The 16,118-nt window shown below is 47.9% G+C and overlaps 2 protein-coding genes across 2 annotated transcripts in view; both read left to right on the forward strand.

Moving 5' to 3' along the window:
• The window catches only part of LOC119283896, a 20,871-nt gene extending 7,463 nt beyond the window's left edge, over positions 1 to 13,408 (forward strand). The window contains exons 2-5 of the mRNA XM_037563254.1: positions 9,672 to 10,217; positions 12,291 to 12,437; positions 13,006 to 13,272; positions 13,370 to 13,408. Coding sequence (XP_037419151.1) covers positions 9,672 to 10,217; positions 12,291 to 12,437; positions 13,006 to 13,272; positions 13,370 to 13,408 — 999 coding nt within the window. The remainder of the gene's footprint in view (positions 1 to 9,671; positions 10,218 to 12,290; positions 12,438 to 13,005; positions 13,273 to 13,369) is intronic.
• On the forward strand, positions 11,135 to 11,647 carry LOC119289451. The gene has a single exon (XM_037568769.1). It carries the CDS (start codon positions 11,135 to 11,137, stop codon positions 11,645 to 11,647), a length of 513 nt encoding a protein of 170 aa, XP_037424666.1.
• Positions 13,409 to 16,118: the final 2,710 nt, after the last annotated feature.

A 16,118-nucleotide genomic window follows, 5' to 3' on the forward strand; every position in this document is an offset into this window, starting at 1 on the left:
AGGTATAGACCGATGTTTTGACTAGTTAGTTTAGAGGGCATTATAAATTAATAAAAAATTCAAAAAAATATAAAACCTTGGATACCCACCTTTGTTTGTGCAGTAGATCATGTGTGCCAAAGTTGAGGTCATTTGGAGGTGGTCGAAAAAATGACCGCATTCCGGAGGGGCCATTTGGTCTAACTTAAGTCAGTTTTTGAAAAAATGTGATTTTTTTCCCACGACCTCCAAATTACACAAACTTTCTTGAACATGGTGACCCACATGTGCCAATCATGGCTATGAAAGAAAATTTGGAAAAAGAATATTTTACAATGCCCCCCTGAGGTATAGACCGATGTTTTGACCAGTCAGTCTAGAAGGCATTATAAATTAATAAAAAATTCAAACAAATTCAAAAAAAATTATTAGATGACTTGAAGGTCAAAACATTGACTTGTAATATATGCAAAAAATATGTGTATTGAACGCAAGTGAGTATGTGTATAATTTAGTGTGTGATTTCAAGATCAAATCAATACACAATGGCAATATGCCAAAAAAAAGTGCCCACCTACCAGAGCAGGAGATTTCATACTCCACGGCTTGCATACGATTAGGAACCCTGCGGTGCATGGGCCAGGATGCAGGCCCGTGGTGCAGAATATCTCTGCTGCTAGTAGGCCCCACGGGGCAAAGGGGACAAGAGTTAGGCAATGTACTGCCTGCAATAGATAGGAGCTTGGGAGGGGAGTCGCGGCAGGGTACATAAACCGGTGCAGCGCTCTATCGCTTGGCGACGTGGGACTAAACTCCCACCACCCAACGGCTATGCGCTGCGATGTGCCCTGCGCGGCTCCGCCTTGGGCCCAATTCGGGCGGGCTGGCCCAGGGCAGCCTTACTCCGCTCGCTGATACGTTTTATATTTTATTTGTTTCTTTTCTTGTTTATATTTCTAATATTTAAAATCAAGTCTCTTTTTTTTCTATATTATTTCTAACAGTGTTTACTAAAATTTTAAAAAAATATGCCAAATTCTGTTGTGTTTTATTTCATTTGTTCGTACTATTTTGTATATTGATAATATTTACGAAATATGAACTAAAATGTTGTGTTTTAATTCAATTCTTCATTCCAATATTTCTTATCTTTATTATTTTTTAAATATTTTTAGTTTGTAAGATAAAATGTTCTGTTTTATTTCACTTCTTCATTCTAATATTTGTTCTCTTCTTTATATTTGAAATATTTCCAAAATGTAAGATAATATGTTGTCTTTTATTGCACTTATTCATTCAAATTTTTTCTTCTGTTTTCTATATTCTCCTTTTTTCTTTGTTCTGACAGTTATAAGTTTAGATAATGTATGATATAATGTTCTCTCATATTTCACTTTTCATGGTTGTCTTTCCTAATTATAAATTTTATTTTCTGTTTCATACTTGAAATATTATTAAATCAAATATAGTTGGGACAATCGCATGTATGCCTCCACTTGCACCATGTACTACAAGCAGGTTCTTCTTCTCGGTCTCACCAATTGTTACCAAACTTTTATGCACACCCTACGATGACCATAGCAAGCATGCCTGGCAACTACCGTTCATTTCCGACACTCTATGCATCTTGTAGGCGTTTTGCGGTGATAAAATCCTAGAACACTGCCGCGGCATGACGCAACGTGTGTTTTGTGTCCGAACTCGTGCACACCTTGCCTAGGGGGGGCACATTGGCCATGCTCACATGCTCCCAAAAGTTGGGGTCATCTCATGCATGCCCCCACATGCACCATGTACAAGCCGGACCATTCGGGTCTGGCGGAGGGCAAGTTTGGAAGAGGTTTTCCTTGACGGTCCCACCAAAAGATCCCAAACTTTTTGCACACCGTACCATGACCATGGCATGCATGTGGTAGTAGAATTCATACACCACGGCCTCATTTTTGTTAAAATCCAATTAATATCCATGTGTATTACATGTAAGTGAGCATGTGTAAAATTTATTAGATGACTTGAAGGTCAAAACATTAACTTGTCATATACGCACAAAAAAATTGTGTATTGAATGCAAGTGGGCATGTGTATAATTTAGTGTGTGCTTTGAAGATCAATACACATGGCAATATGCCAAAAAAAGTGCCCACCTACCAGAGAAGGAGAATTCATACTCCACGGCCTGCATACGACTAGGAACCATGCGGTGCATGGGCCAGGATGCAGGCCCGTGGTTTTTTGCACTGTAGGCCTATATCGCGTTGAATATCGACAATAGCCACTGGATGACCGTGGTCATGCACATGATAAAGAAAGAATTCCAAGCTCTCGATTCGCTCTATCCTCTGGACCTGACTGAAAGGACTGTTAAAGCACTGGTAATGTAACCAACATTTGTACCATTGCTCATACATATTGTTTATGATTGTTCTTTAACACTATCATCTTTATAGCGAATGGCTATAGCAAACGATATGCGTCAGGCAAATCTTATTACACTAGGGAAATATCCGGACGTAAGTAAGTGGCCTATCAAGGAGTATGACATACCCCAGCAAGAGGATGGGTGAGTTAATAGGACATCATGCACAATCAAACAACAACACACATGTTTGTATTGCCCACCGCTAATGTTTGCATATGTACCAGGAACTCTTGTGGCCTTTTTGTCACAGAATGTCTAGAACATTGGGACGGGGACCGAATCACCCGCCAATTTACACAGGTATGCTGTTATTTTCGTTTGTAGACTAGCTACTATGGTGGTGTAGCAACTTCGGTTCATGTAACCTTTATGTCATTTTTTGCAGGCCACCATTGACGCAAGGAGAAGACGTTTCGTCACAGAGTTGATTATGTCACCTTCAAACTCGATGGAGTGTGTGAAGAACAAAATTCACGAAATCGCAAGGAAAAGGCGCCTGAAGAATTCATGCGGCATGCAAGATTGAAGTTTTAGTGGTTTGGATTTAGTCCGGTCGAAGGTTTCGACGGCATGATTATCTTAGGAGTTCTATAATTTTTATGTAATAAACAGGGCACATGCATGTGTATGTGTCTGTCAGACAATTCACTCGTACAAGACAACTCGGTCATAAAATTCGCTCGGAGAAGACAATTTGGTCGTACCAATAAAGTTTTGGCTTCACTTATCAATTGTTCTTGCTTAATATTTTTCTCGTTCTCCAATTTTTTATAATTGTATTTTTCACGGCTTCAGTTATCAAGTGTTCTTGCTTAATATTTTTCTCCTTCTCCAATTTTTTATAATAGTCTATTTTTCTCTTCAACTGCTCTCGTAAGTTCCATATTAAAATTTTCACAATCTTAACTTTTTTTAAACTCTACCAAGCTTAGCATTCTGCCTTAGCTATCTGCATGTCATCATCTTGCATAATCTGCTAGTAATTCCCCCTCATCACATTATTATGAAAAGTAGTCATGGTAGATAAGTAAATATATCAAGCCAAAATGTAATATTACACTCATCAAAATTAGTCATGTCAGCTCGTTGGCTCTATCGCGTGTTATCAGGCATCATGTTTTTCTAGTTTGTTTTACAAACCCGTCGTTTTTTTAATTATATGTATAATTAACTTTTTCTGACTCACCATAATGCCAGGCACGACCCATCTAACCACGTGAGGGGCCCCACAGGTGGGCTATCTTTCCGGCAGCGCTACACCAGCCCATTTTGCCAGGTTCACATCGATCTTTCCCCTTTTTTCGTTTCCCTTTCCAAATCCCTAGCCCTCCCTCTCTATTTGCGCCTCCAAATCTCGACGGCGAAAGCATGACAGGGAGCTGGGCATCGGGCGGCAGCGGCTATGGTGAGAAGAGCGGTGGCGACCGCAAGTTAGGTTGAACCCTGGGTCCTTCAAGCAGGTGGGCCGGATTCAGTGGCATAGGAGGCAGCGGCGGCGGATCTAGTGGAACAGGGGACGGGGGTTTCGTGGCGGCGGCGGGCCGGGAGAACCCACGGCTAGGGTTTCTTCAGTCCTACACTTTGGTGGCAAAAAGGTAAGTTCTTTACCGTTGTTCTTTACATCCCAGCATTATCGCCCATAATTCATCACATGTGGCCATGACAAGCTCCATCTATGTGGTCATCAGGAAACTCCTAGTGGCCGTGTCTGCATAGATGCAGACAATTTTGGCAGCGCACTCGGGGGATGTGTGTTTGAGGTTAGTCTACTGAGCATGATCTTCAAACTGTTACTGTTATTGCGGTCAAGCTGCAAAAAAGTTCAGTGTTTAACGCTTGCAGCGACAAGTTCAGTTATAAAATGACTTGAATTGCTCATGATTTATTTAGGATGATATCACTTCTGAGTATGTTGAATGGGTTGATGGGGAGTGGTATAGCAAAGCAAAGTCAGTCATTAAGTATCTTGCCATGAAGAACAAGAAACTGGAGACTAAGATTACAGAATATGAAGCTGAAATTAAAAGGAATGAGAAAGGAAAGAAGGAAATGGTTAAGATGCACATGAGACATTGCTCTATAGGGATAGGATTTTAGGATTTGGAGGTCTTCTGTATCTTGGCATGCTTGCCATTATGATTGCTATCATAGTTAGCAAGTAGATTGTTCATAAAGTTATTGACATCATTGTAATTGACATGATGAAATGATGCTAAATTATTTGCTATTCAGTTTATGGGCAAAGTGTAATAGAGATTGCAGCATAAATAACATGGGGCCATCATGATTGGTACACAGTGCACTTTTGGCATGTTCTATATTTGGCAGACAATGCACTTTTGGCATGTCTTGTATTTAATAGACAGTGCACTTTTGGCATGTTCTATATTTGGTATGTGATGAACATGGGCACATCACCTAGCAACACTACTGATTTATGTAGCAGACTAGTTCATTGTCTTGTTGCAACATAGGAGCAACATCTAGCAGCTTCCATGCAACACTGAAGCAAAGCAACAATACATATACAATATTCAGAAATTTAACTGAACTTGGCACTTAGGGTGAGCAGTAGATATTCAGTTCTTCAGCCACAAAGAACCCGATCGAACCATACCGATTGCATAACTTATATGCTTACATATAAAAGCATACCTAACCAACATCAAACCCAAAATAATGTTAACTTATATGCTGAAACATATAACAACATACCTAACTTAAGATAATCAGCAGCTTCCTCCTCCTTCAGCAACTGTGCCCATCTCCACTTCTTCAAAAATTTGAGGCGGCGTGAGCGGCGCACCACACACGGAGAAGCCTTCTTCTTGACCACCGTCATGGTGGCGGAGCGGTACATCCACCACCTTGTGCGCTGAACAGGGGAGTCGCTCAGCGTGGCCTCTCGCATTGCCCACACGAGTAGGACAGCCGGCGGGACGCCGCGGCCGTAGGGGAAGGCGCGCTTCCTCTCGGCGTCGGCGAGGACTTTGATGAGGCCACACGCGTGGTTGACCAACATCTCCGTGCTGGCGAACCAGCCGCACACCTTCGTCAACTGCGCGCGCCACCCCTCGTGATCGCCGGCGAGGTCCATCATCGCTCTCTGCCAGCCGAGGCTTCTCTCCATGGAGGTGGTTGCAGCGGTCGCCGGCGAGGGTATTCTCGATCTACTGTAGGTGGGGATAAGAGGGGAGTTCGAACCGGCGCCCGTGGGAGGTGGGTGAGTGTGTGGTGGGGAGGAGAGTGGTATAGTTACTTATTTAATGGCATTTAGGACGTGGGCAGGGGAAATGTACAATAATATTCTTTCTACCTCCCGCCCCGGTCATTACACAGCCCCGGTCATTACACAGTAAAGAATTTCTTTGATTTTTGTTTACAGGGAAACATCTTACTTTATTTAAACAAAGACTAGGATCTCGTCTGCTAATACACTAAGGATACAATAACGGGGCCAAAGCCTCCAAACCAAAGAAATACAAGAGCCTATAACTACCTTAGCCGAAGTATGAGCCGGCCGATTAACACAGTAAGTAATTGAAGCAAGTGTTCTATTCTTGTTCCTTCTCCACTTTTCTGCACCTGATAGAAGACAAGCTAAGTTAATGAATGATACAAACTTTAATAATCCACAATGCATACAAACACTTACTTCTCATTTAGTTTGCATCTCTTGCTACGTCTAGTGTGTCCTACCAACTTGCAAGCGTCGCATCGGGTTTTCAACTCATTAAAAGAGAGTGGTCTACCATTTTTCGAGACAGGGCGGCTCTCATCTGCCTTTGTTGCACCTTTGCTTGACACTTTCATAGGATCTTTAACCTCAGTCATGTTGCCTTCACCATCGTCCACATATTCAACTGCACACTTATTGATGTCATTTGTTTGCTTCAACAAATTTTCCTATAGCAGATCATACTCATGACTCTTAGCTATCACAGCCTTCAAACTCTCCTGTAACTGATCCCACAAAGCAGGGTGTTCGCATGCCGCATGCATAGCTTCAGACGCTAACACACTGACCTGGCTATATTTCATTCTTTCCCTGGCCCCAGTCCAACCAAATCCAAACAGATCGCTTGTGCGCCTCGCGGGCAGTCCCAACCTTGCTTCTTTCGTGAACCGAATAAGAACTAAACACTTTGGTAATTCAGATATGTTCAAGTGCTTCAGTACATGGAATATGTGCTTGCAAGGTACACCCTTTCGAATCATTCTTCTGCAGCTGCACCTTATAGTTTCTGCGGAATTTACTGGTGTATACTCCACCCAAAAATGGCGCTCCCGGTTATTCTTCCAGGCCACGATGTACTGCTGTTGTCCGTCTCCCAGCTTAATTTCTACAATCTCCATGCCGCCAATTTTTCTAAGATCATCTTGCAACATATAGAAGTTTGCTGGAGCGAAGACGTGAGAAGCAGCTATCTCAAGTTCCCTCAAGCTAGTAACTGGCACCGGTAAACTCTGTGAGGCCGTGCAGTCATATCGCGCCTCGTTTTCATGGATACGCACAACGGCGTTCTCATAGTGCAAAATCATATCCACCAGGGTCATTTCACCGTCTAGGTGGAGGTGAAGGCATGAGTTCAGGCTTTCACTCCGCTGGTTGCTTTTCATGCCAAGCCAAAACCCCTCAGTTAGATATGCTGCGGCCCACAGTCTCCTCTTCTTATACATCCGCCTCAACCATGTTACAGTTTTTTCCGACTGCCATCTTTTGGAAAATGCGTGCCATCTCTCCTCAAACGTTGCCGTGGACGTGCTGTAGTACAGAAGAGTTCGGAACTCCTTCAAAGACTTGTGACTGAGGTGAATCTTCATATTTTTCTCTATGTGCCACGTACATATACGGTGCCACACGTCTGGCAAGACTTCGCGAATTGCCTTTATCATCGCAGCGTCGGCGTCTGTGATAACACTCTTAGGCATCTTTTGACACATGGACCTTAAAAAAGTCTGCAGAAGCCACACGTATGTCTCCTTGGGCTCGTCCGAAACTATGGTACAACCAAAAACAGTGGTCTTCCGGTGATTGTTAAGACCAACAAAAGGTATGAATGGCATACCATAGCGGTTCATCTTGTATGTGCTGTCAAATACAAGCACGTCGCCGAAGTCCTCATAGTCATGACGAGATTGGGAGTCGCACCAGAACATCCTATTCAAATGTCCTTCCTTATCTAGCCTGTACTCGAAAAAGAAGCTAGGATCCCTCTGTTTCCTACTGGCCATGATGCCTATGGCTGTGGCAGCATCACCTTTTGAAAGCAGCTTCCTCTTCTCCTTGGCGCAAATGTTGTATATTTCACGCCTGGTAAAACCAACACCGCCGTACCATACATGTTTGCTGATGAAGCAATCCATCATGTCGTGAATTCTAATCCCTGCAGCTCCCATGGACATTATCTCATGCTTTTGGTACTCTTTGATTTTTCTGTGGGACCAAAAAAAAGGTACCTTGTCCGGTCCTGCCAACATATGGCTATGCTTGTCCTCAAAACTTTCAACATACCAAACCCCACGCTTTTGGTCAAGCTTGACGGTCAGGTGCGCTTTGCAAAAACAGCGTGTCTCGGCTCTGAGCCTACGGCTGTGTCCTTCCTCGGTTAGCAACTTGCTGTCACGTTTCCCTTGTCTTGAACAAACAAACCGCCTATAATGCATATCACGTACGTGACTCTGTTTTGCTATACCTGACCTTATTCTTTCTAATGCTGAAACCATTATCTCTAGCATAGCTCTTGTAGAAATCATACGCAGCATCGTGAGACGTAAAGGTCATTTCCATTATCTGCATGAACATATCCCTCTTATCATCTGCACTGGCAGTATCTTGGACATTCTTTGCCCCATCATCTTGTGTCACCTACACAATCAAACCACAACCATGAAAACAGATTTCTAAGGTTTAACATTACTTACTTCCATAGAACATTGATTACACACATACCTCACTCATGATGACCAACGACTCGGACTCCCCAGAACCAGGTGCATCTAATAATTCGTCGTTAAGGCCCGTCTCCGCGTCGGATTCACCGTAATAGTCGTACGCATTATGACATCCGGAAATGAACTGAAAAATACAACACAAATACATAATTACTTATCATATAATATTCGAGAAGAAATTCAATTTGCATGCCAACAAAATTTTTCACTTACGTACCTGACTAATGTAATCTTCATTCGAGAGCTCCGAGTTGTTTTCCTGATCATCATCAAGCTCATCAATCTATAAATTTTCAACACAAAGATTTAATGTTGTCGGATGCCACCAAAAAATTACAACATGACAATGCCACTCACATTAAGATCGTCCCATTCGTTCCCATTCTCTGACCGATCTTCACGATCTGAATTTTCATCATCCGACCAATCTTCTATCCAGTCTTTCATCAGTTCTCCAAACTCCATGTCTACCATGATATCAGTTAACTCCTCGTCCGCCATTTCCTACAACCAATATTATGTATCATCACATGTGCAAACATTATCAATGATGAAATATAAAACACATAGCACACGATCACGGATGTTATGTAAACAACCGCAACCGAGGCGGTTCAGATCTGCCCAACTTAGTAAGGAAGATGGCCACGGCACCCGTCGTGATCACTTTCAATCGCGAGGAACTGCAGGATCTCAAAACCTAGCTTGATCTGTGATTACCTCTGCCGCCGGATACCTAGGTTAGCCGCCACATCAAATAACGATACCGGTGGTGCGCACAGCCGACGGCAACCGACGCTACGTGAACCCAGATCACGAGGAGCGGCACTACCGGAACAAGATCCACGATCGCATGCGCCGCCGGGTAGCTAGGTTACCCGCCCCGCTAGGTTAACCACTACCACTGGCGGCGGCAGTTTGTTCGATGGTGCCGCGAGCGAGACTAGAGGGGGGACGCGGGATGCGGTACCTGTGCGCGCTCGTTGGAGATTCACGACGTTGTCGCGCCCGCTGTCCGACGAGATCGCCGGCGACGAGATAGCCGTCGCTGGAGATCTACTACGTGACTTATGGAGCTACGTCAATGCTCGCGAGATTGATGGAGCTGCTCACGTGAATGATTGGATTTGGCAGGTCTTACGTGGACGTGGGGTCGTGTGATGTTTTTTTTTCGGACTAGGGTACTCTACGTATATGTTCTGGGTTATACCGGGCTAGACAGGGCTTGGATCTGGGCTGCGGCGGGCCAGGAAAAAAACAAATTCGCAGGGACAAAAATACCCCTCCGAAATTAGGTTAGGGAGGAGCACTGGAGCAGGGCTCCCTCAGCTGCGGCAGGACCGAATCCCTCGAACTTCTGATATCCCTGCTGCCCGGGGAATACACGCCCTCGCAGCTCGCCGAGTTCGGGCAGGAATTGATGTCATTCTCCCGTGCCTACCAGGTCGCGTTCCGGTGGCTCACAAGGCTATCCCTCAAGGGTCTTGCCTTCGGGGACTCTGACGTCAACGACCTCATTAGAGCTTGCGATAAGCTCAAGTGCCTCACCCTGAGATCCTGCAGACTAGTTCATCGCCACTCTGTGCTCAAGTTTGACACATCGTTTTCTGGGCTCCAGGAGCTCGAGTTCATCCACTTTGTGTGCAGGAGGATCGAGCTCATCTCTGTCCCCAAGCTCAGTAAAGTGGACAGCCACTGGTCCTTGAAGAACCCTCCAGTTCGCTTCGGCTATGTTCCCGAGCTTTGCAAAGTCAGCCTCACTCATCAGCCCAAGGTGTGGAAGGCGCCATTCCTGCTGAGCGAGTGCTTGTCAAGGAGTGCAACGAACCTGTCGAAATTGCATCTCAATTTTTGCCACCAAATGGTACAACTAAGCCGCGGCGATGCACCGGACACGACCGGCGCGTGTATGGGCACGGGCTGGCCGGGTCGGGCGCGCCGGGTCCGCGGCGAGTAGCGCGTGTGTGCGTGTGTGTGTAGCACGGGCGTGTCCGTGTGAGTGTGCGCAGTGTGCGCGGATGTGACTGCAGGCCGTTGGCGAGCCGCGCGGGGTGATCGCTTGTGTTCTGTTGGAGTCATGCCGTGGCCCGTGCGCGGAGAGCGCGTCGTGGGCGCGAGCATGGCGCGCAGATCGCAGGCGCCAGGGGGGAGGGAGCATGGGTACGTGCCCGGTCGCTGGCTCCGGGTATAAAGCCGCAACGGTGATCGTTGTAACGGTGTGGGAGGTGACGAGTACGAGCTCGTGGGTGTTGGCGTTCGTGCGCCGGGAAAATCCACCGTGTCCCCGTGTCTTTCTTCTTCCTCTGATCTTCTTCTTCCTCGGTGAGAGCTACGGCGACAGAGAGAGCTAGGAGGAGTGAGGCGAGGAGTTGGCGGTTCCAACATTTGGTATCAGAGCCACGTTCTGGTCAGGGCGCGCCGGCGATGTCCATCGTCCCGTACGCCGGCAGAACCGGCGGATCGCTGTCGCAGGCGGTGCCGCAGCTCACTGGCGAGAATTACATGGCGTGGGCGATCAAGATGGAGGCAAATCTCGACGCGGCAGGGCTATGGGAGGCGGTGGTCGTGCCGGAGGATGCGGCGGCGGCCGTGATCGCCAAGAAGGACAAGCCGGCGAATGCATACCTGCTCGGCGCGCTCGCGGAGAACCTGTTGCTGCAGGTGGCGGCAAAGAAGACCGCCACGGAGGTGTGGGCTGCTCTGAAGGCACGGTTTGTCGGCGCGGACCGCGTGCGGGCGGCGCGGCTGGGCACTTTGCGCGGGGAATTTGAGCTGCTGCGCATGGCGGACATCGAGACTCTGGACGACTTCGCCGGCAGGCTCGGTGGGATGGCGGCGCGCTATGCCGCGTTGGGCTCAACCCTGGAGGACGCCGCCCTCGTCAAGAAGCTGCTCGACTCGGTGCCGAACCGCCTGTACCCGGCGGTGGCCGGGATCGAGCAGTTCTGTGACATCGACGCGATGGCGTTCGAGGACGCACTGGGGCGGCTGAAAGCTTTTGACGAGCGTCTGCGGCGTCAGGGGCAGGCAGACGGCGAGCGAGCAGATGGCGCACTCATGTTCACCGCGGCACAGTGGAGGGAGCGCGAGCGGCAGCGAGGCGGAGCTCGGGACGACGACGACGGGGGGCGCAGCGAGGCGTCGGGCTTCGGCGGGAACCGGCGCGGGCGCTGCTACAAGTGCGGTGAACGCGGGCACTTCAAGCGCGTGTGCCCGCAGTGGAAGAAGGCGCCGGCGGCGGAGCGGGCCTTGCTGGTGGACGACGGCGACGTCGAGGACGCCGGGCTGCTCTGAGCCGCGGCTTAGGGCGCGAATGTTAGGGCAAATAAGCCGCGGCGATGCACCGGACACGACCAGCGCGTGTATGGGAGCGGGCTGGCCGGGTCGGGCGCGCCGGGTCCGCGGCGAGTAGCGTGTGTGTGCGTGTGTGTGTAGCACGGGCGTGTCTGTGTGAGTGTGCACAGTGTGCGCCGGTGTGACCGCAGGCCGTTGGCCAGCCGCGCGGGGTGATCGCGTGTGTTTTGTTGGAGTCATGCCGTGGCCCGTGCGCGGAGAGCGCGTCGTAGGCGCAAGCATGGCGGGCAGATCGCGGGCGTGAGGGGGGAGGGAGCGTGGGTGCGTGCCCGGTCGCTGGCTCCGGGTATAAAGCCGCGACGGTGGTCGTTGTAACGGTGCGGGAGGTGACGAGTACGAGCTCGTGGGTGTTGGCGTTCGTGCGCCGGGAAAATCCACCGTGTCCCCGTGTCTTTCTTCTTCCTCTGATCTTCTTCTTCCTCGGTGAGAGCTACGGCGAAAGAGAAAGCTAGGAGGAGTGAGGCGAGGAGTTGGCGGTTCCAACATTTTTGCCACCAAATGGTACAACTAATTTCTGCACACTTCTCATATGTTCTTCTCTACCAATTTCAGTTGTCTATCTGTGTTCCTTTTCTTCTTGCAGATTTGGATTCAGCCGGAACAACCGAACCAGCTCGCTGTTATATTCAGCAACCTAACGGATGTGGGGCTTTTCTGTATCTTTCCTGAGTGTGATCTGAGCTGGACCCTGTTTATCCTTGAAGCTGCACCTGTCCTGCAGAAGTTTCATGTAAGTCTGTTACTCTACCTTCTTTTGTAATTTAACCGGATATGATCTGTCTAGTATGATAGGTTTTCGAACAACCAGCTTTAACAATACACCAGCAAGCTTATCTGATTTTCAAACACTCAGCAACTCTAATCTAAATCTTACAAGTAGTGCATATAGATACAGGTCGCATAGTAATTGGGATAATATGGAACACATGGATATTAGTGTATATGAACTATAGTGCAATGCCAACGGAAGTTCTGAATTCTGATGCTCCATTTAAATTCTGCAGAGGGACAATGTCCATGCAAGACTGAAAATAATCATGTTGGATCGTACCTTGTGTTAGAGTAACTGAAGCTTATTCTTGTTTTCGGGGGGTGTAACTGAAGCATATTCTTATATCTTACTCAGCATATGATTTAGTTCACGCAAGTTCGTCCAAATTTAGATACTAATATTGAGTATGTTGCTATTTTTTAAATGGTTGATATATTTAATATCAATTGTTATTACATCGTCCTGTATGGGTTGGTGTCAAGTTTAATTAACATGCCTTATTTATTTTCTATGCCCTTGCATGAAGTTATCTCGAGCTCGACCATGCGCCAAATTGTCCGAGGACAGTGCGGAGAAGACCAACGTGGTGTGGGAACCATCCAAGGATTTCAAGCACTTCAACTTGAAGTGGCTGGAGATTCAAGGGTTCGGGGAGGAAGGCAAGATGACAAATTATATAAGGCTAGTCATGGAACGAGCTGTGGGGTTGAAGAAAATCGTGCTGCTTGGAGAACCCCCATGCGATGACTGCACCGACTGTGAAACAAAGTCCCGGGTGGATGTGTTAAACATTGTAAGCATATACGGTGGAGTATATAAACCGTATATGTGCTGTAATTGTGCGTGCGTGTTGTGTATTCTGTTGGGACTCTGAGATATGATCTTATCAGGTTGTTAGCTTACTTGTAGATCAATCCGAGCCCAACTAACCTTGTATCTATCCTGGCTTCGGCCCTATATTAACACGTACGCGTCCCTGCAACATGCATACGCTTAACCCTAGTTTTCACATGGTATCAGAACCATCCTTTTCCATCGCATCTAGATGTCGAGCTCCTCCTCAGCTGTCGCCATGGCCACCCCCTCCATCGCCTCCCTTGGTCATACCATCACCGAGAAATTGACCCGGGAGAACTTCCTGGTGTGGAAGGCGCAGGTCTTGCCACACATCAAGGGGGCGGGGCTGATGAGCTATCTGGATGGCTCGATCAAGGAGCCAGCCACCGTGCTCTACACCGAGAAGGACGTCGCCGGCAAGAAGGAGACCACGTCCTCGCCAAATCCTGAGCATGTTGTGTGGGTTACTCAAGACCAGCAAATCCTCACGTTTTTGATCTCATCTCTCTCCCGTGAGGTCTTACTGCAGGTCATCTCCCACACCACCGCCGCATTGATCTGGAACGCCCCGCTGTAAAGCTTCTCATCGCAGTCAAGGGCTAGGGGTTATCCAGCTCCGCTCGGCCATCGAGCACACCCGCAAAGGGGACATGTCTGCCGCGGCCTACTACACCAAGATGGTGACCATTGCCGACGAGCTGGCAACTGCAGGCAAGCCCCTGGATGAAGATGACATCGTCGATCACATCCCGCAAGGCCTCCTCCACGACCCCGACTACAGCGGCTTCGTTTCGACCATCTCCACCCGCACCGCCACCGAGCAGCCGATCGGCCTCAGCGAGCTCTTCTCCCTGCTGCTGTCGACTGAAGCTCTGCTGCCCAAAACACCGCTCTCCACTCCGCAAATCTGGCGGCAAGGGGTGGAGGCCGCGTCAACTCAAGGGGCAGCGGCAACAGTGGAGGTGGCTCCCGCGGCTACATCAACAACAACGCGGGCACCCACTACCCTGACAACCATGGTGGTGGCGGCTTTGGAGGTGGTCCGCGGCAAGGAGGTGGTGACCGTGGTGACCGCGAGCGCGAGAAGTGCCAGATTTGCAAGCTTGAAGGGCATGGTGCATGGCGCTGCAAGAAGCGCTACGATCGCAACTTCAATAACAACGTCCGCAACCCCCGCAGGAGGCGGTGGTGGTGGAGGACGTGGTGGTGGTGGAGGACACTGCTCGGCCAACGCCGCCCATGCCTATGGAGTTGATACCAATTGGTATCTTGACACTGGTGCAACTGATCACGTGACGGGAGAACTGGAAAAGCTTGCGGTCCACGATTGCTACACCGGCACGGAGCAAATCCACACTACGAGTGGTCAAGGTATGGACATTGCCCACATTGGTCATTCAGTTCTTACTACCCCTCACGGCTCCTTGCATCTAAATAATATCATCCATGCTCCTCAAGCCGATCAAAGCCTTCTTTCTGCCTATAAACTTATCAAAGATAACAATGCTTTCTTGGAAGTTTACCCCGAAATCTTTTTTGTTAAGGATCGGGACACTCGGAGAACCGTGCTTCAAAACAGGACTAGGGGTCGCCTGTTTCCTGTCTCTGGCCGCCATGATGCCCCTCCTCGACAAGCTCTCAGTGTGGTCAAGCCATCCACCTCAAGATGGCACAAACGCCTAGGGCATCCTGCTTTTCCGGTGGTCCAGAAAATTCTTCGAGATTTTAGTCTTCCAGTATCAAATAAGCAAGATGACATTCATGTGTGTGATTCGTGTCAGATGGCCAAGAGCCATCAACTTCCATATTCTCGCTCTACTAGTGAATCAAAGGCTCCTTTAGAGCTAGTTTTTTCAGATGTTTGGGGTCCTGGACCCGTTTCTGTTGGCAGACAAAAATATTATGTCACTTTCATTGATGATTTTAGTAAGTTCAGTTGGATCTATTTGCTTAAGAATAAATCTGATGTGTTTGCAAAGTTTAATCTCTTTCAGCAACATGTTGAACGTCTTTTTGATCGCAAAATTCTTGCCATGCAAATGGACTGGGGAGGTGAATACCAAAAACTTCATTCGTTTTTTGAGCGCATAGGTATCACTCACCATGTCTCTTGTCCACATGCTCATCAGCAAAACGGATCCGCTGAACGTAAACACCGCCATATCGTGGAGGTTGGTCTCTTCCTTCTTGCTCAAGCTTATATGCCTCTCAAATTTTGGGACGAGGCGTTTCTCACGGCGGTGTACCTCATAAATCATGTTCCTAGTAAAGTCATCAATAATCAGACTCCTCTTGAGCGTCTTTTTGGCAGTAAACTAAACTACACTTTTCTCCGCATATTTGGTTGTGCCGTCTGGCCCAACCTTCGTCCATTCAATAAACATAAGCTTGAGTTCGGCTCGAAATAGTGTGTTTTTCTTGGGTACAGTAGTCTTCACAAAGGCTACAAGTGTTTGGATGTTGCCACGGGTCGCATCTCTGTCTCCCGTGATGTGGTTTTCGATGAGCAAATTTTTCCCTTTGCAAAACTCCACCCTAACGCCAGCGCTCAACTTCGTAAAGAACTTGTTCTTCTTCCCTCTCATCTTCTGCCATCACCCAACTTTGTTCTCGGGGGCGTAGAAGATGCTGATAATCATGTGTCAATGCCCCATAACTCCTTTGATCCAAACTCTGATGAAAGTGTGCAGGAAAACAGTGCAAACATGGAAGAAAATCCCCATGATTTTATGCAGGCCACGGAGTCCTCTTTTTCAGCCGCAGAAGATCCGCCTGCTGATCCCGGAGCAGATCAGGGCGGGA

This window comes from Triticum dicoccoides, chromosome 4A (genome assembly GCF_002162155.2).
Source record: "Triticum dicoccoides isolate Atlit2015 ecotype Zavitan chromosome 4A, WEW_v2.0, whole genome shotgun sequence".
Classification (NCBI taxonomy): Eukaryota; Viridiplantae; Streptophyta; class Magnoliopsida; order Poales; family Poaceae; genus Triticum; species Triticum dicoccoides.